The sequence below is a fragment of the Sylvia atricapilla genome, chromosome 2 (assembly GCF_009819655.1).
Source record: "Sylvia atricapilla isolate bSylAtr1 chromosome 2, bSylAtr1.pri, whole genome shotgun sequence".
Lineage (NCBI taxonomy): Eukaryota > Metazoa > Chordata > Aves > Passeriformes > Sylviidae > Sylvia > Sylvia atricapilla.
Window position 1 is genome coordinate 65,487,580 of NC_089141.1, and position 24,710 is coordinate 65,512,289.

Here is a 24,710-nt window from a genome sequence, read left to right on the forward strand (position 1 = left end):
ATTGGACACCAGCTCTGAACTAACATTTCAGTCAGGAACATGTAACATTCCTGGCTAATGACAAAACATGCAAGGGCCTTGACTGTGCATTAGGAACACAGCAGCTGATTAAGGTGTTGATTTTGTCAGTCACTGGCTCCCAAGGAAAAACCTAGCCAAAGTTTCCATTATCTAAAGTAAATGCTAATCAGCCTTTTCAAATACTCAGCAACGTGAGTTGAAGCCCGTAGTTAATTAAAATTACATTGATTTTTTTTTTAATTTTTTTTATCTGCCTGTAAAGACCTGTCTGATACAAGCTTTTCAACCTGCAGTGAAACAAAGCACTGCTGTAGCTACAACAAAAAAAGGTAAGATTACAGACCTGTTGTAAGATGATATCCCATCCAGAACTATATGCTTGGCTGGAAGATGCTTAACCATTTACAGTTTAAAAAAATAAGTACAGGACACAGACTTTATTTAACTGCAACATTACCTGGGCATTCCCACCTAACCCGAGCCTATACTAACCCACTGGGCTTTGTCTTTCACAGGCTTTCCCCAACCCAAATGGATCAAGACTGTGACCATGACTTTAACCAGGAGACACTGAAATTGCAACAATGAGGTCTCATCGCTGGATCCAAGGCTGGGCACTATATACCTCTCTAATGCTACCCTTTCCTTCTTTTCCCTTACACCTTTTGTTAAGTGTTATATGTTTTTAAGCTGTTGCACTTCTAACCAAAACACATACATTTTAAAATCTGCCAAGCACCTTATCCTACCTTACTGTTTTAAAGTTTGCAAGTGAAAGTTTGTTACTGAACCTCCTGTGAATTTTCTTGTTTCTCCTATGCATCATCTAGAGAAAAATCAAATAACCTTCCCCTAAACTTTCTCAGCAGACTGGGGCACAACACACATCCTACAAAAATACAAGAACATGCAAAATAATATACTAAAATGCAAGAAATGATAACCACCCTAAAAGCTTCTGGTTAATGTCAGGGAATGACGGCTCTCCTGTAAATAGAGGTCTGGATTTCTCTCAGTCTTTCTTGTGGAAAGCCACAGCAACTTGAGCAATGGATATCCAAACTTAGATATGAACAGCCCTTGAACTCTTTACCCTCTAGCTGTTCCCAAGTTGTTTCTAGCAGTTCCTGGCTCCATTTGCCCAGCTCTTCTGCAAGACGTCCTTCCATCCCCCAAAGAAACATTCAGGTTTATTTTAAAATAAAAGCATTGTAACAGACATATTGGAAAAAAAAGTATTGTAACAGAAATAATAAAAACGTACAGTTTTCTTCCTTTCTTAAAGAAATGTTTTCTTGGCTGTTTTTTTATAATTGTAACTAGCCAAATGCATGCTTTTGTAGATTGCTGTTACTCAGTTATCCTACTGTGAACATTAAGGAACAATTAGGTAACTGAGAGTTACTCTTTAGCACTTTCTAATTTAGGAAGAGAAAAACTTCTCAGAATATGGAGTCTAAGAACACAGTGGCAGGCACAGAAGGTGAAGAAGCTTTCAAGTAGCCTTAATTTTTAATCCATACTACATTTAATAATCTGCAAATCCAGATACTTCAGCAAATATCCACATCTGCTAAGTTTTTTTTCCAACCACATCACTTCAAAAGCTTACTGTCAAAATTAATCCTTCCTTTCACTTATGACATTTTATCTCATATACTCATTTTTTTCAGGAAAGAGCAGCACAATGTTATTGCTTAAAAGCATCATATTTTTACTCCTAGATTTCTAAGCTACTGGAACTTAAATTGCAACACAATTAAATATAGAAGCAGATGAAGTATAAATAACTCCATCTGAATGACTGTAGCAGAAACATCTTCCCTGTTTATCTGTATTTTACAGGATTTGGGGTTTAAAAATTTAAGCTGCCTCCCAATGTACGTGGCTGATATGACATCTTCACCCAGTTTGGTAACCTTTCTGACAGCCCTTGAACAAGTGAAATTAAAGTTAAGCAGCTGAGACAAACAGTTCAAGAAATAGATCCAAGAGAGCCAGCAAAAGCTTTTGCTGAGATGCAAGTGTTTTATTGGTGCAATTAACATTATCATTATAGCAGATTTAATTTGTGAAAACCTTTGGAGGAAGCTTTAAATAACTGACATCCTTCCCCTTCAATTAAAATGTGACAGCTTAAACTATACACAAACTGAAACACCCTGGCCAGCAGCCTGCTAGAAATATTAGAAACTGAACCAGGACAGTTTCACAGACTGCCTTTGCACTGGAGGAGAGCCTGCAGGGAAGTAAGTCCAAGGATACCACATTTGCAGCCTCTTCCTCCAGGCGATGTAGTGCCTTCTAAATGCATTTTTGTCCTAAGATCCTTACCAGTACTTCACACTCCTCCAAAGGAGAAGCAGCACATGGCTTCAGACAGGAAAAGGTTTAAAACTAGGTAGGAGTAGGATGCTAGGTACATGCATGCTGTGGTTTGCTCTTCTCCTGGCAGTGCAGGACAAGGAAAATAGCCCCAAGGCCATGGCTTCCAAGTTACCTACTACTCTCATTTGCTTCTGAAAACTAGCTCTTGTTCTGTTATTTTACCCCTAAATGGGAAGGGAAAAGGTGGCCCTGGAAGCAGCCAGATTGTGTGTCCAGGAAGATGAAAAGATTGCAGAAGCAATAAAAACTTTCTGGCATTTAAGGGAGGCTGCATGTGAGAGAATGCTAGTCCTACCATTCTGGGCCAAAGCCCCTCTGATGTGTGCCAAGGAGCATTTCTCTTCCAAGAAAACTCCTGAATGCAAGTTACGATCTCCTATTCCACTTTGAGAGTTAAAAGCTTATTTGGACTACAAGAGAACTTGTAGTAGCTAATCATAAAGCATAATTGCTGAGGGCTTAAGCAAACTCCAGAAATAAGCATAACCAGAGTTTCTGACTGATGAGAAATGCAGCCATAAAAAGGTTCAGCAGAATCATGCAGTCATGCACCATGTTTTCCCCAATTATATGGGAGCTTTTTATTTTGGTTACAAACCATGTGAAATACCCGAGCTTTAACATTTGCAAAATTGCTGAAAAGTATTTGGAAATGTTACTACTTTGGACTTAGCTTTCAGGTTGTGCATAAAGAAAATTCAATTCCCATTGCTCATAATTTCCTTATTGGTTTATGTGCTTTTATGGTATTTTTTGTGTCAAATTTAGATTGGGAATCACAAAATGAAAATTAGCATTCCAAAATAAATGACTTTGTTTCTCAGCCTAAACATATGCTTGATGTAAAAAAAAAAAAAAATTTACAGTCAGGACTTCCTTAGATTTTAGGTTCTTTTCTACCTGTATTTAAATGTGCAACAGTGGAAAAGTGAATGAACAGATTCACCTTTTCTAATTAATAATGAAAATGAAAATTCAAAGGAAAAAAGCTGAGTCACTGTAAACAATACATTTCTTTACAAAAGTTATATTCCTGACTGACTACTCCATGCACCAATGTCTGGCTATTAAAAAAACCCAAGATTTAGATCTAATTTGGGATCTCTTAAAAATAGCGGTATTAACAAATGGAGAATGATTTTTACCTTATCAACACAGGATGTTTATTCCTGATTAACTTTATACATCAGTGTTAATCTTTAATACATTAAAAATAGCTCTTGCAAAACACAATACTCGTCCATGGTGCCTGAAGGTTATGTTCCTCAGAACTATTCTGGTGTTTCCAATAAAGGCTTAAAGGACTGTATGTAGATTAGGAACTAATCTTAATCCTAAACTAGAAGGTTGTACATGGTTGACCTTGAGGCACTGTAAAGTGAGAATATATGTAACTTTTTAATTTATTTTTTTTAATAAATTGTATCATTTGAGCCATGGCCTGGTTGTCAGGAACTGTCACATTCTGGTTCACTGCTCAGAGGACAGGACCAGTGCTTTGGGGACTAGCCTCAGCTCCAGCTAATCAACAGACCTAGGATGCAGCTTGGATCCTTCCACACTGGGGATCAGCGAGCAGTCAGCAGCCAAACATCTGCTTTCAAAAAGGCAGAAAGTAGCGTAAAAATAAAATTTTCTTGTAAGAAAGCAGATCCAGTTCCTGAGGAAAAGGGATCTTTTTGGTATGCCTGGTTTCCAGAGGCAGATTCTGACCCTCTTCTGTAACACATGCTATCAACTCTGATGTGATAGAGGTGAGGCCATTCTATGATGCCCTCTGAACAAAAAAGTAGGCTTGCTCTTCAGACTGAGGTGTCTTCTGGGGTGCAGCATAGTTCTGCTTCTGTTCTGGGGGCTCTCTGTCTAAGGAAAAACATTATGTAGGAGGCAGTGCAAACTTGGACCTTATGTCATGGACAGAGAGTAAAGCAGAATCATGAGCTGAAAACCATTCCTGGTCTCTCTCATACTACAAGTACCAACTAAGGACCTAGTTTATTTTCTGACATAAAGAAACAATCCCAATGGATTTCACCTTGTAAAGACAAATCTGTCACCGACCTTTGATCTGAAAACTAGAACAGTGCAATTTGTGCAGCTTACTTGTGCAAAACACAGCAATTTTGCTGAACTCGTGTTAAGAGCTATATAAAGCTTGCACTGAACAACTAAAATAGGCTGGTATTCTGGTGGGTACGTGAGGCAATCTCCCATGGAAATTTCCTTCCTGTTGCAATCCTAATTGAAACAACATGCTAGTAAATAACTGCTGAACACTCAACTGCTCCCACCACACTGTTTGTTTCAAAGCTTTCTGAACCTCACTGGCACATTGACAGTCTTGAAAAAAAATTGTGAAAGAGTCTTAATGAATAGAATTTCTCCTCTCTTTAAATACCACAACTGGGGGTGTGTGTATATACATGTATATAAATGTAACAATGACACTCACTACAATTTTTGTTCCCAGTCACTGTCTTATTCAAAAGGTGAGGATACAGTGCTCCACATCACCAGTTCCAACCTCCCTGAAGAGTTAAGAAAACTGAATGACTTGATCCTCCACCAAGTCTGTATTCCGTGGTGGTGTTTTGGGTTTTTTTTTATACAGCAGTCACTCTCTGCAGCACTATGTCAAAAAGAAGCCAGAATCCATGATCCTTTCTCTGCAAGAGAGCTGTATTTCACCTTCTTTCTGAATTTATGTTCACATCTAGTTAGGGTGATTCTTAAAATTCTTTTGAAATGCAATTTAGCTGGACCTGTAAAGTCACATAATAAACTCCATTTGATAAAAACAGCTGACAACCAAAATCAAGTAATTGATTGGGTTTTTTTGGCATGATTTTGTTGGGGATTTTTTTGAAAATTCGTTGCTTTGGTGAAGTTAAATAAAGCATATGGGCCACCCAGCATATGCTGACCTTTTAAAGTGTTATGTATTTTAAGTCCCTGTTAGGCCCATTTGTCTCTGCCCACAGCTGGCAAAGAATTTTGATCTTCATATGTCAGCTCATACAAAAAATAAATCTGTTTATTTTAACCTAATAAACAAGTTTGTAATACTGAATGGGTACAGGGCACCAAATTTGTTTTTGTCTCAAATGCAGTCTGTCCAAGCTGATTGTTTCAAATTCAGAAATACCTGGAAGTGACTAGAAACTGCTGCAGTTTCTCTACTCTATAAAAAAATAATAATAAAACAAGCATCCATCACCAACATACAGAGCTGGAAACTTCAAAGAGAAATGGAAGTGTGTGTGGACAGATCAACTTGTCTTTACAGGTAATAAAGGTGTTAATCAATGAAAACCCAAGGAAATCTCAAGAAATGCCCAATTTTTTTTTTCTAAATACTCAATATGTGTCTCAAAGGGTAGCAGTGAATTTTCACATTTACATTTAAGATAAATGGTAAATTTTTAAAAGGTGACAGACTTTTCCTCTCAAAAACAATCATATCTGCCCTTAATATGTGCTAATATTCTAAAAAGTAGTTGCTGTAATTTCAAAGCAGTTACTAAAATTTAGTACCCTTTAAACTATCCTTTAAATTCAGTAAATGAGTATTCATTTCCCTTCTGAAACTCTATCTGATAAACAGATGCATTTATCAGGAAATACCTTCTCAAAAATGAGATCAGTCACTTTCAGCTACGCACAGCCTGGTCTAACCACCGTGTCTCGAATTCAAATGCAGCTGAAAGCATTTTTCACAGATGGCAATAAAAAGGGTAATGCACTCTTTACTACAGAGGCGTGACCGAATTCATTTAAGCTGTGAAATTACTTCTAATGCTATTGGAAGGCCTTCCTCTTGAAAATGAAATTATTGTAACTGAACCATGCAGGGAATTAATGAACTCTAGTATTTCTTAACATCTCTGAATTCACAGAAATAGCTAGATTTTCATCTACCTTTTCCATAATATCAGGGGAACATCAGTCACACACCTGGCTCTAGATGCTTATGGCTAAGATGTGCAATTCTCTCCTAGTTTTACTCTGACCTGAGAAGCATCTCCTTTGGACTCCCTTCTTGCAGAAGCAGGCTTAGCACTGGACTGCACATGTATGGGTTTCACCAGCTCTCCAGACTGCACACAACATACAGTCCATGTGTCCTGTCTTTACTGTCTGCTCTTAAGGTACAAGGGAGGACCAACAGGTCTGCTGAGGCTCACCTCTTCATAACCCAAAAACTACTGTGCCAGGAAGATGCTCTGTCTCTTGGTGTTTGTTCACAAGTAAGAATATGAGACCATGAGCAAACGATCAGCTAACTGCATCAACATCTTCCATCCTTCTTGAAGATGACCTTAAAAAGAAATCGCTATTTTTAGAGCCACCCCTACCCCCAAAGGCGAGGGTTCCTCTCTAGTTCCTCTTGTTGGTCTGTCAGTCCATCTGGAGAGAAACTACAGTGCTTAAAATACAACAGAAAACACAGAATAGCTCAAGCACTGCTATGGAAGAAATACACTTTTGGCTTGGGTTTTGGACTCTGTTAAAAAATAAAATGACCAAAAGCAAACTCTCTCAAGGCATCTGGAAACGCCTTGTGCAAATTTTTCAGTTCGGCCTCACTCTTAATGTCTGTGCCACTGTGCCACAATAAAATTACTTTTTCCAAAACATCCCCAAGTCATCAGGAAGTCAAATAAAACTGTAATCTACTATAAGAAGTAGATGGAAGAAAAGATCCAATAGCAGGTTCTTTAGTCCCTGAGTTTGTGGGAAAACAAGTAACAGCTTATTCTTAGAATGTCTTGCAATTATTTGAAGTTGCTGCTTCCTAGTAAAGTGTGCCTGCTGGAAGAAGATAGGTGACATTTTACACACATTTCTACTAATGCACATTTCCAACCAGCTAATGAATAAATGAAAGAGCATACGCCTGCCAAAAATCCAAATTTACAAAAAGTTTTAATCTCAAAACAAGACCTAACCATAGTGCTCTTCAGATTAACTTTCCCAGTGAAATATTGGGCTTGCAGCCAATTTCAGGAATATTCATACACAAGCCAAGTCCCTGAAGTCAACCAGAGTTGTCCAAGAACACCTGAAAGGCCTGTGCCTTTAGAAATCAGCTTGGAAAGAATCACCACTTGTAAATATTTAAGCATGTAAAGGCAGTAGAATAATGTAGTTCTGTGTGATGTGGTATTTCTGTGCCAGCCCAGCTGTAACACTGGCCGATTGTGCTCAACCAGGAACTGCAGCTCACAAGGCAGCAGCAGCATGACTGCAAGGTCACAGACAAAGGTTGTTTACAAGCTGGGAAACGACCTGAAGTAAGGTACTTTATTAGAAATTATAGATTTGAGCCGGGGATCTAGAAGGAAGGGCTTAAGGAAAGGAACTTATCTATGCAATAGAGAGAGAGAGCTGGACATTTAGAGATGATCAGTCCCACAGACAGGAGGTTGATGTTTGCTGAAACAGGACTCATGTTGTTCAAAGCAGCCATTAGCACAACAGTTGCAGATTCCTTTATGTGAAACTGTAGAACCAGCTGCAAAAAATTCACTTCTGCTTCATCACATGCAAATTATTTCACAAGGTCTAAGTGCTCCCATGGATCATTTTTTTGCGAGGTACGGATGTTTTTTGCTTCATATCCCTGTGTGTGGGAATTCTTGGGATGCACAGTGAAAGATGTAACATAAACAGTAGATACTTAGACTCTGAAACAGCCAAGTGAAAGTCATGCTTGAGAAAATAATTATGGTAGAAGCTGCAGGAAAATTTATTGAGACACAATCATCCTTCACTGAAAAGCTGGAGAAATACACGAGAACTAGAACTCCCCAAAGACAGGTAATAGTCAATTTTGTTAATCTGGACTATTAAAATTGCCAGTGACTCAATCTATTCTTGAAAATAACTGATCTTGTCCTAATAGGCATGCTGCACATAAAATCAATTCACCTCCATCAGTACCTTTTTTAATTTTAATTTGCTCATCTCTAAAAAATCTACATCTAATCTAATCATATCAATTTATTTCCAACCTATTTCTGGGGCACAAAGAAATAATGCTTTTATGAATGGAATTTCCATGCTTGAGCTATACCAAAAACATTTTCATGCAACAGCATCTTTTAATGAGTAATTTTGACGTAGTTAATGTCCTCTCTTTTCTTAGCCAACACCATCTGCTAGTTTATACTCTGAAGGCTCGAGCAAGAGGTATGTACTGATGTATTCTGTCATCAGTGCTGCTCCTACAGGCTGAGACCATCCAGGTTGACAGAAAGAAGCTACTGGGTAACAAAGAACTATCAGAGCACTCTGAGCTACGTGGTCAAACAACAGGAGCCATGATTCTCTGTGGGACTTGACTCTGTGAGTGGCCAGATATAATATACTTGAAAAAATTACTGCCATGGTTTGGGAGTTTTTCCTTTATATTATTCAAACAATGCCGACAAGCATTGGATATCAGGGGGTATGACGCCCAGGAAGGTATTCAGGTAGCTACTTATGTTGTAAACTTGTAGCTGTAGTGCTACATCTACATAAGTAAACGTGTTCGGTGTTATATAAGCATCGCATTCGGTGCTAGAAACAACATGATTTGAGAAACAGTAGTGTATTTGTCAGAGTCACTGGTAAATTATTCAGAAGCCTGCTTAACATACAGGACACTAAAAGCTTCTCTCTTCTATGGCTAGCCACTAATCATTCCTCCAGAAGACTCCCATGGAAGCATTACTATTCCCTCATGGACCAGGGGAATTGCCCTACTTTTACCCTTAGCTTTAACCGATGTTGCTGCCCTCTCCAAAATGGCACTCCGAAATTTTGTAATGTATAGTCCCATATTTATATATATATCAAGTCCCATCAATTTGTTAGCTTCTTTAACAGCAGTGAGAGAACTGAAGGATTGTTAAAAACTATACCTACTCAGCCTTTGCCACAGTGCACCAGGGCAGGTGCTTGCAATTATTCTTGATGCTCAGTTTTGAGACTGCTTGCTTGTAAAAAGGCAGCTGGGAGGCAAAGGCAATATTAAGGAAGGTAGAAGCCTTCTTCGTTTTACAATTAATTAACTAATCTGTCAAAACAATCTTCCAATGGACATGATGTTCAGCAACAACAAACTGAATATAAATTTTTGAGAGGATTAATTTTACATAGTTGCATACTCTGGGGTTCACATTAAACACATTCAAACCTCATTAGACAGACATGACCATCAGCACAGGGACCTACAACAGCAGCCTGGTACTGCATTAAGAAGCAGAGAAGTAATAGTCAGGATACTTTCAAGGACAGATATTAACTTCATAATTTGGTATATGGACCCTATCTGTATTAACAGTAGAAAAGAATGTGTTCTCCACTACTATTACTAGCGGATTGACAGAGAAGAACAAATTATTAATTGATAATTTTGTGAATGTCATAAATATGTTTGCACATTTGAAAACCTGAGGCACTAGAAAACGCTATTGAACCAATTAAATGTTCCAGAGATTAAGTATGCTTATCTGGAGTGTACTTTATACAGCAGTTTTTACCAGCTTCAAGTTTACTTTGCTCTTACCCAGGCAATCCACCAGCTGTAGCAGCAGCCATGCGAAAACAAACATCCTTCAGCACCAATTTGTCTACTACCAGCTATAAATGACTCAGCTGTTCATAGTAGACTCCAGGAGTAATTTTGCTAATATTACAGACTTTTATCATACAGCACGCCATCCCTCCCCTCTATGGTAGAGGCTGGGCTTTTCTTACCCTTTTGAGGGTGTTTTTGTTACTCATACCTGCCTTCTGAAACAGAATCCATTTGTGCTGGTCACTGAGGAGACCAGCTTTCCCTTCCCATCAGCCACTGCCAGTACAACTTAAAAATAAATTTGTGCCAGGTCATGTGTTTTAAAAAAAGGGTGTGAAGGTGAAACTAAACTTCAACTGCAAAGGAAGTTTGAGCAAGTAAAACATTAGAACAGCTCTATTAAAATTGACATTAACACCATGCATTATTACTTTCACACAAAAATTTCTGTTCAAGTTCCTATTCAATAAACAGCTGCTACTGGAACATATGTTTTAAAGAAATGTTAATATCAATAATAAAAAGAGCTAGTCTTGGTAATACGTCCAATACATGAAACTTGAAACAAGCAATATGAACAGGAATAAAGTTAAAATTTTTATAATCCTGACGGCTGTATCTGAAAAGCTCAGCTCCTGGCAGCAAGTAATCAAAAGAATGAATGACTGCTTTTTTTTTTTTTTTTTTTTTCTTTTTTTTTTTTTTTTCTTTTCAAGCTTTAATTTGGGACCAGTGGCTTGTGGGAAGCAGTAGGGTTAAAGGGACTATTATCTTTTTTCCCCTATGGTCAGAATCATGACTCTTCATAACTGATAGTACTACATGCAATACCTTCAAAACCCAAAGATTATAATCCTGGACTGGGACAATTTCAAGGAGCTGAGAGAAACAGAAGAGCAAGAGATACGACTTAAGAAAATAATAAGCAGTATTCTTCTATTCTTCTATCACAGATCATTACTGTGGGCAGCTCTGATTTCTGTACCAGATTCCCACATTATCTTCATGGTGCACTTCCCTATCCTACCTACACTGTAACCACTCACAGGTGTCAACTAGAGAAAACATCCCTCAAAGAAGTGTGCTCCCCTGAAAGAACACTCCGGGTGCATAGCAGAACTCATGCAAGCCTCCACTGGCATGTAGATTTGGTGCTTTCTTAGGTCTCAGCAATGTTCCAAATGACAATAGCAACCCACACTGAAACTGAATTAGAAACCTATCACATCCTTTCAGCTCAACTGAATAAACAAGAGAAAGATATTTTGACATTCTAACAGGAACAATACAGGCAGAAAACAAAAACTTCCAGAGTATTACTTTTACGACATAGTAAGAGACTGCTATATTTGTTAGCAGGAGACACTTAAAGCAGCAACAGAGTAATGAAGCAGTATGATCCTCTAGCAGCTGGTGATCCTACAGGAAAACACTGCAATTCAGACAACGATTTGGTTGCCTTGGATCCTATTTCAGAGCAGGGCTCTCTAGACAGAGTCTTAAGCAGTTCACTGAATAGTCCCCTGAAACCAACCCAAAGCAATTAAAACAGGGGATGAAAGCATGAAGCAGACCCTGTATAGTTTCATGCAGGGCTCTTGTGGGAGCACAACAAGAGCCCTTCCAGGAGCAGTGATCCATTACAATACACGAACACTGCCCCTATAACCACAGCTGGGGAGCCCACGTGGCAGCAGCACACTCAAGTGAATTAAGTGACCTGTGTGACAGGACAACTATTAAGCCTACTCTTTATTTCTAAACAAACTAGCCCAGGAGAGAGCTGGGTGATACGCTTCTACAGGGATAGCAACAACCTTGAGACTCCACAGAATATCCTGAGTTTTTCACAGAGCTACAGTAAGAATTTTAAAATCCACAAAATGAGTGCCACAGCTAGTGGAACTCTGTCAAGTTTTCAGGTGCTGGTAAATTTTGCATAAAGTCTGACAGTAGAATTGCAAAACATAAGAGCAGGACTAAATAGCTGCAGGACTAAATAGCTACAGGAATCTCCAGTATTAGAGGCTGGGTCGGCAAAGAGTGAAGCAGAACGGCAACATTCATTTTGATACTTCAAGCTTAGCATAATAGGAAGCTTATGCTAATCCAGATATAACGTGAGTCTTGCAGATTTGCTACTTGATAGGTAATGAGCAGCAGTATACATATACATCCCCACCTTGCTGAGGTTGACACTTCTAGAACTAACATCCTAAAGCATCCAGCCTGTTGTCCTGCAGAAATACAGGAATTAATTATCCTCTCAAAATCTAACCTTTTTATGGTGGTCATGTGAGAGCTCAGACCAGAAGCATATCCAATAGGTTGTCAAATCTTAAAAATTTAAACTCAGATAAGAAATAAAATGGCACCAAAATTAAGCTCCTGTTCAGCTTACTACAGATGGTATTGTTAAAAATGGGGTTTAATCTCTGATTTTCACTAAACATGAAGTTCCCTTTCAAACGCCCATACAACTACAACCAGCGAAGCTACGATTTTTAAGTTAAAACAGATGAAATGCAGAACAGTGAGCAATCATACTCAAATCAAGCAAACAGTGAGAATCATAATCAAAATACTTGGTACATAAAGAAACACAACTCAAGCAAACTTAGCAGTCTGGGCTGGCCACTATGTTTCTCACACTCCCAACTATAATGCTTTATATTTTAAGGACAGCATTCATATTCAACAAATTCCCAAAAACTCCACAGCAGTTATACAGGTTGATTGATAGCTTGCTCTATATAATTTTTTTAATATCACCTTCTTCCGTGGTGATTTCTGCAGACAGAAGGTCACTGTGGAAGAAACTTATTAATTTTGTAAACTTCACACTCTCCCACTAAACTGCAGATATTATTTTTAGTTCTCCCTAGCACTAAGCAGACAGGGAATCCAAGGCACAGTGCCAGGATGTAACCCACTCCTTCTTGAGCTGGCTTTAATCATGTTGCCTTGCTCCTACTTGGCTCCCATGTTTAGGTCAGGAAATTTTCTCAAGGCTAAATCTGAATACACACACATACTGTGGATAATCTGGGTGTGTTTCTTCATGAATAATTTAAATAAAAGTATGGTGTGTTGCTTCTACTGAAAGCTCACTTGATTTTCTTTTGGCATGATTCACCCAAAAAACTGCTGCTGAAGGAAAGCCAACATCTTGAGTCTATTTATAAACGTAGCTGGTTTGCAAAAAAAGTGTATCCTCTTTACAAGTTATTTTTTTGTACTGCTAAAGTTTGCAGTCATGCTGCACAGAAAATTGAGGCCCTCAGTGAGTATGACCATAAAGTCAGCCCAGAAGTATTGTCTACAAAAGGGATACTTGTTTTAAACTGTTCTCCATTAAAAAAAAACCTTGACAAAAGCCTAAACCAATTTTACAGAAAGAGTAATACTTTCCATAAAAAGCTCTCTTATCAGTTGTAATGGGATTTGCATATCCGAGCAGCATTTCAGGATTTAAATTATGTTCTGGTTTTTTTCTTTTTTGTAGGCTATAGTTACAGTAGCTTGTTTGGCAATTTGTGACCTAACTGCTTGATTGCCACAGAAGTACCATGACACTGAGGGCAGCCTGGTATTTATTTTCATTGCCAAGTATGGCAGCAGTCATACACACAATCCCTTCGCCTTCTAATCTGCACACAGGCAAGAATGAATTTTTTCACCTTAGCTACCAAAGCTATAATTTTGCATGCTGCGACAGAGCTGGGGCAGGCAGGAATTGCAGACCTTAGAATTTGTACCGCACCTGAAGGTCAAACATCAGCTTTCAGCACAGGCTTTAGCTGGAGCTGGTGTGATGCTTCATTTCTGCCCTTCAGTCAAGCAGCAAACAAGCACTGGCTCCTCCCTGGCAAATACAGCACTGTTAAATATACATTAGCCTACTCTATTTTTATTTAGAAATCTTACCGTAACTTGAGATGGAGTTGTTAGGAATAATCAAGCCAAAGCAAGAAACAAACTATGAACAGGCACATAAAATACGCTTCAACAAGTTAGCACTGCACGTCCTGGTCTTTCACGGCTCTGTTACCGAATATTTACTCTATTTCAGAAATATTTAGGAACCACAGACCACTGACTATTCCCAAAGTTCCTGGGACATGGTTGCTTTTTGCGCTTTTTCTGAATTAACATAACAGGAAACCCATATCTGTGTCACATCTTCCCTCAGCTTGTTTTTCAATGCATCAAGGATGAGGATGTCTAAACAGCACCGTGAAGATCTACATGTTCCTGCCAAGAGGAGTAATGAAGTAAAACACAACCCCAGTTACTTTAACAGAGCAAGCTCTTTGTTAAGGTTTATCAACACAAAAAAATGAACTCCATGACTGAAACATACCGTTAAGTCAGCTGTAATGGGAGAGGGAAACCGCAGTGCTATGGATGGTAGAGCTGGAAAAAAGCCACACTTCTATGGTATGGTTTTTATCTTACCCAACAGCTTCTGCAAGTCTTTCACACTGGCTTTGAACAACAGTCTCCTCATGTTCGCATTTTAAATTTATTTAATCATTCAAAAAGTGCCACGTGCCCAATACTGTAGAATCCTACCTATCTTCAGTAGTTCCAGAGATGCTGAATAAAATCCTCACCATATTACCCTTCCAATTTCTAGAAATATAATTTAAAAGCCTACCTAATTCTGAATACATAAAATTCTTTTTAAAAAGGAAAATTAGGGATTTCATGAGAAAGCAACCAGATTTGAACACAGATGAAGAAAACTCACTACTACAAGTAGCTCATAAAGTCAGGAATGTGGTTGAATAGATACAATCCCTCTGAAGCATCAAGCAGAGTTTATGAATAGCATTAGGAGTCCATCAAAAATTTAAAAAGTGTTTCTTTTTTGCAGTGGTTCAACTGAAGTATTTTGCCACTCTTACAATGGTCCAAACTGAAGGAGCTGCAACACAAATACGCAATCATTAGCTCATGACATCTTTTTGAGGTTCTGAACAGAAAATTTAAGACATGCCATGTATGCATTACTATATGCCCTCAGCCTTATCTGAACTTTAAACTGTGACAGCCTTTGAAGTACATGTTGAAAGTTTTTGTTCAGTTGACCTCAACTAAAACCACACAGAAGGACATAAAAACCATGTTTAGGCACTGCAGCTGAAGCCAAGACACAAGGTTTGATATTGGGAAGGTAAAACGATACCTAACACTCTTGTCAGTGCTAAGCTTTTCCCTTTTTTTTCACCCAGCAAGAGTCTGCTAAGGGAAGTCGTGGAAATCCTGGCAGCACCACCCTATCCAAAAGAGGTGTTAGTCTCACTCTAAGTCCTAATTCCCTGCAGCAGGGAGAGGGGGCAGGGGGCTAAGCAGCCCATTTCACTTAAGAGGGATGGCTTTAAGCAGGCTTTGCCTCAAACAGCCAGACACAGTTGCTGCTCATTTCAAGCAGGGTGGCTGCTACAGAGAGGCAGAGGCAAGGAAGGGAGAGCAGCTTGAGATGATCATAGGCTTTGTGCTGGCAGAGTGTGACTGCATTCAGAATAAAAACCAACTGGATTTCTTAAGATACACAGTGAACTTCTATAAAATATAAAGCTTAAGACTCTAATATGGACTGCCACAAGCCCTTTCAGTCACATACATGTGGTTTTGTTTGTTTTGAGTTTTTGTGTTTTCTCTGCAGTCTTAAATATACTATCAGAATTAAACCCATCCAGCACAAACAGGTTTACCTGACCAATGCCAAAAGGAAAACTGAATAGCAGAGTAATTGCAGACCTACATGCCATCAAGAATATTTATTTGCCGACTTCACTAATCTGTCAGATGTCACCTGATTAATACACCCGAAAAGGAGTAAAAAACCCTAACATGCTCATGGACGAAAACAGGCATATCCAAAACTTATGCATCTTCTGTGGTACCCAAAACAAATCATAAAACACGAAGTCACGTAGTTCATGCATCCCTGGTGTAACCACTTCCATATTTTTATCCTACCCTCTGACATTCAGTATTGTCTTTTTATACTTTGACCTCCGCAGGGACAATATAGTTGTTTGCCAAATGATCACATGCTATCTTATATTCGTGATGCTCTACTTTATTTTGGAGCCCATGTAACTGATTATGGTCTAGATGCATGTATTTGTGTCAGAACATTGATACAGTGACAGATACTGTATTACAGGTGATACAGAACAGGAAACCACAGAGGCTATTTCTTAATTTAATCACTTCACTTTACTGCCTTAAATTTGGTTTTCAGCAGCTCTGGAAACGTCACGTTATTTAATGACCTCTACAAGTAGATTTTTACCCTTGAAGGTCTTGCAAGTCTTTTTATCTCCTTGTGGTCTCTAAAGGTGTCTCAGAACACTGTGTAACTCAAGGTGGAAGATGCCACAGCTCACATATGTGACAAGTAACAAAAGCCACACTGGAACAAACTCTTCCTTTTTTTTTCTTGTCCCTGCACTTGAAATAATATCTGAAACAAAGGAAGCAAAACCAGGTGGCAGAGGACAGCTGGTACCACGAGGAGTCCATGCCAATGCTGCTGAAATCTGCATGACCTACAGACCAGACAGCAATCTGAACTGGTCCCAACTCACTGCGGTATTCATTCCCCACTTTACCTTAGAGAACTCAGGATGTTCAGGGAGCTTCAAACGGGGAGGATCGATGGAAGAGATCCAAGGTGCACATCAAATGCTGTACCAAACTTTTGCAAAGAGCAGAGACTGACAGGCACCAGGAACACACTATTTCATAACGGCTGTTTAGAAATTAAATATTTTCTAGAATTCCCTTTATAAATAACCACCTTCAAGTATTTTGGTCAGAGATTTTCATTACCCCTAAAAATCAGACTCTCCTTGTTGCCAAGACATACATATGCTAGCTGAATCTTTTTTAAGTCAGATTTCTATTTAATTGTTTTTAAAAGAAGCTCCCTGCACTTTGACAGACAGGACAAAAAAAAAAAAAAAAACCCAGACCCTAGAAACAAATAATCAGAAGAGAAGCCTTGATTGGTATTCTGAGATACACACAAGCTCCTTTCTTAAGACAGCCGTATTATCTAGTCACTGTTTACCTACAGCCACTCTCAGTGAAATACATAATTTCATGTATTTATTTTGCCTTTTTGAAAATACGGTCCTCCAAGACATTGCTTCTACTCTGCAAATAATGGGTGGTTTTCATGAACTGCAAAAGGAAAAATTAATTAATTCTTTCTACAAACATGACAGACAAGGGCATTTAAACCATTCCCTTTCCTCTCCTAAACATTAGCTATCCCAGCTGGTTGAATGGGGTCTGCCGCTTGGGACCCAGAGAGCCACAGCCACCCCAAAGGATGTCTCACTAGAAACTGCTCCTTGGGGGATCAGGGCGCTCTTCAGCTGGCAGAGGGGCTTCTCAGCATCGGGCAGAGCAGTGATTTTTAAGCTCAGTGATTTCAGCTCTCAGTGATTTCAGCTCATGCCCTTGTGAGTTAGCACCTCTTTTAGCCGGCCGTGGTGAGAGAGAGAGAGGTCTCGTGTGGAATTTCCGCAGGTGGTACTTTATTGAGAGGGTACCAGCAAAATGGATCCAGGGACGAGGAACCCCTGCCGACCAGAGGAAACCCAGGGGGTTTTTATGGGACACCAGGGTGGGAGGAAAAGGGTACAGAACCAGTCAATTGTAACAGATCTACATAAATCCCGAGGGGACTTGTGGGTCTCCGGACAGGTCGCCATGGACTAGAAAGTTTGTCTTTGTCTTTGGGGCTCTGGGTGAAGTTGCGAAATTCTTTCTTAACTCCTCAGCTTGGCCCTCTCCAGGGCAAAGCAGCTGGGGCTCTGCCCACTCCCACAATTAGCCAGGAATAAAAAGGCTACATATCACCATTTAGAAACACTTAACAATTTTAAGTTTTTAATTATTGTTCCGTTTGTGGTGTAGGAAAAATATTATGGCCAGGATGTTCAAACCAAAATTTTAAAGATAGTTTTACAATCCTAAGATGAAAAGTACTCTCAGGGGGGAAAAAAACGTGCCAAATCTATGAAGGAAATAAAAAATGAAACCTTAAGCTCTCAACTTTCGTTCTAAAAGAAGGGAGTGCAGGACTTTTCATCTGAGGTGGTATAGCCTATGTAAGCTAGAGATAATAAGGCTGGTCACCAAACAATTCTTCTGCATTCATTGCAGGCCCTTAAGATCCATGCTTTGTTCTGAGTCATTGCTTTTCAGTTTCTCAACCCATGAATGACCCACACCAACGTTAGAAAACGTTTATTTTTTTGGTCCCTCCAAGACTTGTTTTCTTGGTAAAAACTGGGACAACCTATCTTTCTCATGGAAAAATCTTTCCTCTGCAACCAAATTGTGCTATCAACCAATGTCATCTCTCCCATTTGCTACAGAGCCCTTCAAAACCTAGAGTATATCTATTTTGTCATGTCTGTTACACTATTCAAAACACATCAGACAACTCAACCAGTGCAATGCTTTAATATGAATTCCAACAATGCTGTATATATGTACTCCCTACACTTGCCATTCAGCTCATGCTCCTATATCACATAAAAATCAAAGGACAACAGAAATATGCATGTTAACTTGACAAACTTTCTTCTTCAAACATTTCTAACTTACACTCTTCAGTAAGAAATTTATGTAACATGATATTCATACAGCACAAAAACCTCCTTTGACCAGACTTAATACTGATGCCTTGCTTTTCCAGAACAATTATCTTACATACGTTCTTGACTGAAAAACATTATCCAACAGAAGAGAAACACATTCTTGGAACAGATAAGTGTTTCTGACAAGTGGGTTGTCTCCAGCTCTTGACTCTGAGCTTCTACCTCTCCAGTTCTTATCACAGCTTTACACTGTCACCAAAAGGCTCCGTTACTTCTGCTTCACCTTGAGAAAGCCTAGACCTTTAATACGTGGGTGTAGCACAGAGACATAGCTATAGATTATACCCACAAGAGCTAAATTCAGCTGAGGTCTGTCCACCCAAATATTCTTTTTTCCACAGCCAGCACAGACCTTTGAAACCTTATACAAGACATTTTTATCATGCTTATAAGTTTGATAAAACAAAACCAAAAGGTATGAAATGAGTTCTTACTTAACTGGAGGAAACAACTATTTTCATTAATAAGAATCAAAAATAGTATAGCTTGATTTAGAACATCAGTTTGCGTTAAAAAAAATCCTCTCAAAACGTGCTTATTCATGTTTCAAGTAGGAAATACACAATCTAGATCATCATGATAATGATAAAAAACTGCAGAAAGATATCATACCATAGCTTCTCCCCAAGAGAACAGGGAACTCAAGGCAATTGTCAAACTGCATTGAGTGTTCCACACAATTAAAATCTGTTTACAGGCTAAAATTAGTATTTAATGATAAAAATGTGTTAAAGTTGAGTTTGAAAATACTAATCAAACAGCCTTTTCTTGGTGGCTGCAAGAAGAGCTTGCCCGTCATATTTATAAACTCTAACTTTGGGTTAAAAAAAAAAAAACCAGTTCCCAGAATTTTAAAGAAAACTTGTCAAATATAAATGAGACAGTGCTGTCATCTGATGTCTACATACAGTCTGTGAACACTCATAATTCTCAAATGACACCAACATAAAATAAAAAATCTCTGGCTGCTACTCAGAATCTACCAGGCGACACTAAATAGACAACTATCCTTGTTCACTCCAGCTGGCTACTGCTTTGAACAGTTGCAAGAAGCAGCAAACACTGTAGTAAGTTCTGAGGGAGGAAAAAAAAAGGCAAACATTTCTGTTCCATCTCCACCAGTGAGATGGCTTCGGATGTCTCTCCTTGTAATTAAACAGCAAAAGAAAGAGACACACACCCACACTGCCCCTCCAATAAAAGCATCTTAGCATCCAGTGTCATGCTGACAAGCTCTGGGTTTGACACTCTGCCAAATTACTCCAGAACAGTAGTCACCCCACTGACTCCTACTTTTCAGCTCTGCCTAAAATTTGCAGGCTTTCAAATAAAGATGAAGTTGTTTCATATTACTAGCTCACTCTCTCATTTTTCTCCAGTCACAGCAAAAATCATTAAAAGATGTCATCTTCCCCACCTGATGTCATCAGAGCACATATACATGGCTTTTCACAGGTCATCTGGTAAAGGAATTGCAGAGAATAGCAAGAGGGAGTGCTTTTTTCTATGCATACCAGTCCTTTTTGTGATCATAGTGGAATGCACATGCACCCTGAACATTGTGCAAGTAGAGCTGGTGGACAAAGCTACAGGCTTGAAGTCAAAACTTTCATTCTCACCTATACTGTTTTTTGAATTATCATGGTAGCACTATTATAATTCACTATGGACCTCAAAAGTAAATCATTAACCTCACCCTTCTGTAATTAACCTCCATCATTCAAATCATGGCTAGCTGCCTTCTAACTTCAGAGACCACACGGCATCTCCTGTACTTTCCTTCATTCCAGAGTTACTTAGCTAAACTCAGTACTGCCAAAATGGACAATACCATGGCTTTGAAATCATCTCTGGTGAATGTGAAGTCAGTATTACTTCCACAGAATGCCAGAATAGTTTGGCTTGGAAGGGGCCTTAAAGACCAGCTAATTCCACCCCCACTTTCAGGGAACACCTTCCACTAGACCAGGCTGCTCAAAGCCCCATCCAACCTCAAAAAATTCCAGGGATAGAGCATCCAGAACTTCTCTGGAAATGAGAACAATCTTCTCCTGAAAAGGCTATCTGACCCTTCCCTTCTTGGCCACTTATTGATACCATGTGCCTCCAACCCACAAGCCTTGATGTAAACAGTTATTAGGGTTGCACAGAAAGCAAATGAGGTAAGCGGTTTGGAAATGGTCCAGAGAAGGTAAGAGAAAAGCAAGCTTAACAGTAGTCAGTTCCTGGATCCTGTTTGCTGTATAGCAGCACAAACAGCTGTCCACCTTCTTTTTCTTTTGGTACCTTAAAAAAACCTGCCTGTTAGTCAGACACTTGTGAGTCACATCACTAGCTCTGCATTTACTACCCTCACTGTAGTTCAAAATCATGTGCTGAGTAATGCTCCTGGGAGGTATATATTCTTTATTAATGATGTGGAATCCTTAGAACACCATTCTATGTTGCTACAAATGATAACAAAGTTTAAAAATCTTAACAGGTGTAATAACTAAAGACAGGACAAGATACGTTCACACTAACAACTTTTTCAATAGGAAGACTTTACCTACAGTATCAGTTTGATTTAATTCAATGGACATAAGGGCATTTTCCTATGAGAAAGAAAGACAAACGTATGGATAGAGCTTTAGTCAGAAACAGCCTTCCAAACAAAATGTTTGTAGCACTTTACACATTCACTGGACTAGGGATTCACTGTCTTCACGCAAGATTGTTTTACAACTCATGCTATCAGTATAGACCTACCCCCAAAATAATTTGATTCAGCATCTTCTGCCAAGAGCAGAAACCTTAGTTTCCCTCAGTCCATACTGCCAAACTCCTAAAAAGGACATTCGTGCTCCTTCCCTGGCAGTTAATGATCCCGTCCACACTCTTGCTGCATGCTCTCCTGGAAGAGTACAAACCACAGCACTTGCCAACAAGTTAAGCACAGTTACCTCCACTTGGGATACTGCCTATCCTAAGCCTGTCCTTAAGCCACAGCTATGAATGCAACCTAAATGCCTCCACGTTCTCTGAAGTATGCTGTCTCAAATAAAAGTTAATATACTGAGAACTTTTCAGTAGTTTTCTTAACACTTCCTACCCTCCTCACTTAAGAAAACCCAAACAAACAAAGAAACCCTAGCAGCTGTTCAGCACATACAGTAAGTCAGAAATCTTCTAACTGCAAGAGTTTTTCTCCAGTTTGTGAAAAACCGAGGAGAAGGTATTCTGACTTACTCAACCAAGGACTGTTATTGAAAGGCCTTTTTCTTGCTGTCAGCTTGCTAAATCGATTATCCAACCTACTCATCCACCTGCTACTGCTCACATACTCTAAATGGGAGAGAAAGAAGTCATGCTGCGTATCTAGTTGTGTTAGCCAAAGCCAGCAAGATAGTGAGGAGAATACAGTCTTACTGTTAGATCTTTTTTTCCAGTTGGCACTTTATCAAAAATGTCCCCACCCCAAAAACCTAGCTTGTTTGTAGCAACGACTGCATATGCCTGAGCACAGCCAGGTGTCCTTAGCGTGACCGTGAGCGCAACAGGACCCGCTGGTCATCGAGCCGTCGTTTCTGCACCACGGGGGTGAGAGGGAGAGCATCATCCTCCCACTACTCCACTTCTGTCCGACACTGACAGCACCGAGCTTTAACACAAAGCCTGGCCTCCTGCCCGCAGAGCAAACCGTGCCCTTGCCATTGAGCTGCTGCAGGATGCGAGGCCTCCCCGCGGAGGGTGGACCGGGAAGAAAGGGGCTCCATGTCGCCGGGCACTGCGCTCCGCAGAGGTTGGTACCCGCTGCCTGGCAGGGGCTGGCAGGGCACCCCACGGCCACACGGGGCTATGTGTCCCCACTGCCCCCCTTTTCCGCGGAGCCCAAGGGCGCTGCAGGCGCCTGAGCTGGAGCGGCAGAGCGGGACGAGCCGCGGGCTCCCCCACGCCGCGGGTGGGTGTGCGGGGACGCGGTCCCGCAGCGCCCCGCCCGGGAACATCGGGCCCTCCGCGCTGCGGAGCGCAGCGCCCGGGGTCCCGTCCGGCCAGGAGAGGAGCCAAGCGGGGAGATCCCGGGCAGCGCCCCCGCCCCCCTGCCCCACTCGCCTGGTTGGGGTCGGTGGCCCGGAAGACGTGGCAGGCCATGGGGGAAGTCAGGGTTGTCGGGCTGCGCCTTGATCAAGTAGGCGAAGTAGGTGAGTCGTGGCTGTTGTGGATGAAGCGGGCGATGTGCTGCGGCCTTGTGCTCGAAGATGAAGACGGCGGGCGCGGGGCCGGCGGCGGGGCCGGGGCTGGCGGGCACGCAGCGCAGCGTGGGCGAGCCCAGCAAGCAGCAGCACCTCGCGGGCCGGCACCCCGCTGCCCGGGCGCCGCCGGGCTCCTGCCGCTGGCCGCGGCGGCGGATCTCGGCCACCAGCCAGGGCAGCATGGGCAGCGTGGTCCGCCTGTCCAGGCACGACGAACCCACGTACCACAGCCTGAAGCGCTTCTCCCCCGGCGGCGCCGGCTGCGGCTCGGGCTCGGGCTCCAGGGGGTGGGAGAGCGGCTCGCCCTCCCCTCGCTTCTCCATGGCGGGTGTCGGGGCGCGGGGCGCGGGGCTCCGCGGCCGCTTTCCCCGGCGCCAGGTGCAGCCGGCGGGGCCTGTGCTCGGCCGGGGCCGCCGCTAAACGCGCATCCCGCCGGGCACGTCCCCGCCGCCGCGCCGCCTCCCGCCTGCCCGCGCGGGGTCAGCCCGCGGGGCGGGGAAGGGCGGCAGACACCCCACTCCTCCTCCTCCTCCTCAACGCCCCGGGGCGGAGCGGCGGGGCTACGCCCCGAGTGGGCTCCGAGTCCTGACCACCCCCGGCTCAGGGGCAGGACAGCCCCGCCGACCCGGGCCCCGAAGGGAAACACAGCGTGCGCTCCGCTCCAGGCTCTGCCGAGTGCTGCCGGCCCTCCGTGCGGCCGCGGGGCTTTGCCTGCGGCTCGCGGCGTGGCTGGCCGTGAAGGGAAGGGCAGGAGGAGGAGATCCGCAAAGGGAGGAAGGTCGCGGAACGGCGGGTGGCGGTGAGAAGGAGGTGGGGAGGCTCCCGGGCCCGCCTCCCCGCCCCGTTCGCAGAAGCTCCCAAGCGCTGTCTGAGTTGGTTTTGATTCTGACGAGTCGGAGAGTCGCTGCGGAGAAGGCTCCTGGCAAGGAGCGGGGGCCCGGGGCACCTCCCGCCCGCGGCGCCTTCGCTCCCCCGGCTGGTTCTCCCCCGCGAGGAGAGCCGGCCATACAGCCGGCGCTGCGGCAGCCTCCCCCTGCGCACTGCCCAGTCGAGTTTCATCACGGCTCATTTTCCTTTTCCCCCTAAGCTTGTGTTTCCTGCTTGAGCTTTTAATCGGGGGGTTTTCCTCGTCGCTATCGCGATAACATCTCTTGTCAACAACAAATCCGCCACATACTGTAGGTGTTAGTAACTAGCGTCCTCCACTGAGAAAGTAGCTGGACAAAGCTTTGCCAGCCATACTGCATCCTTATCCTTTTGGTAATTGCCAGTTGTAGCGACTGTCCGCGTTTAAATCTATAGCAGCAGCGACAGTAGCTGCCAGTACACGTTGTTATGGCCACCGTTTTAACCCTGCCTACAAATAAAAAATCTGTAGCTTGAGCTGAAGAGCTGCTCCGTGGTAATTTGAGACTGCATGATTACTTGTGCAGAGAAGGGTCATGTAGCACTCAGGTCGCAGCCCACAGTAGCCTGAACTGACAAAAACTGTCACATTTGTGGTATTTTCATACTGTTACAAACCACTCTGCTCATTTCCTGAGCAAACAATTTTGCGCCTTTTTTTTTTTTTTTTTTTCCAGTTTAACCATCTAGTTTATGCGTTCTGGTTTATCGGTTTGTAATTTTCAATTTAATATTGTTGTTTGGTAAGACCTCAAATATATATTCTCTCATTGTATCCTACAAGACTTAAGGGACATCCTACATACTCTCTCAGGACAGGGAGCTAATGCAAAAAGTCTTATGCAGGCTGAACACGTTCATATGAATATGAACTAGCTTTAATATGTGCTACAGCGGTACAAGTTA

At 41.7% G+C, this 24,710-nt stretch overlaps 1 protein-coding gene across 1 annotated transcript in view; it reads right to left on the reverse strand.

Annotated features, from left to right (window-relative positions):
• The window catches only part of TBC1D4 (TBC1 domain family member 4), a 98,248-nt gene extending 74,949 nt beyond the window's left edge, over positions 1 to 23,299 (reverse strand). The window contains 4 exon segments of the mRNA XM_066313392.1: positions 22,759 to 22,803; positions 22,805 to 22,851; positions 22,854 to 22,887; positions 22,889 to 23,299. Of these exon segments, the coding sequence (XP_066169489.1) occupies positions 22,759 to 22,803; positions 22,805 to 22,851; positions 22,854 to 22,887; positions 22,889 to 23,221 (459 nt within the window). The 5' untranslated portion in view covers positions 23,222 to 23,299.
• Positions 23,300 to 24,710: the final 1,411 nt, after the last annotated feature.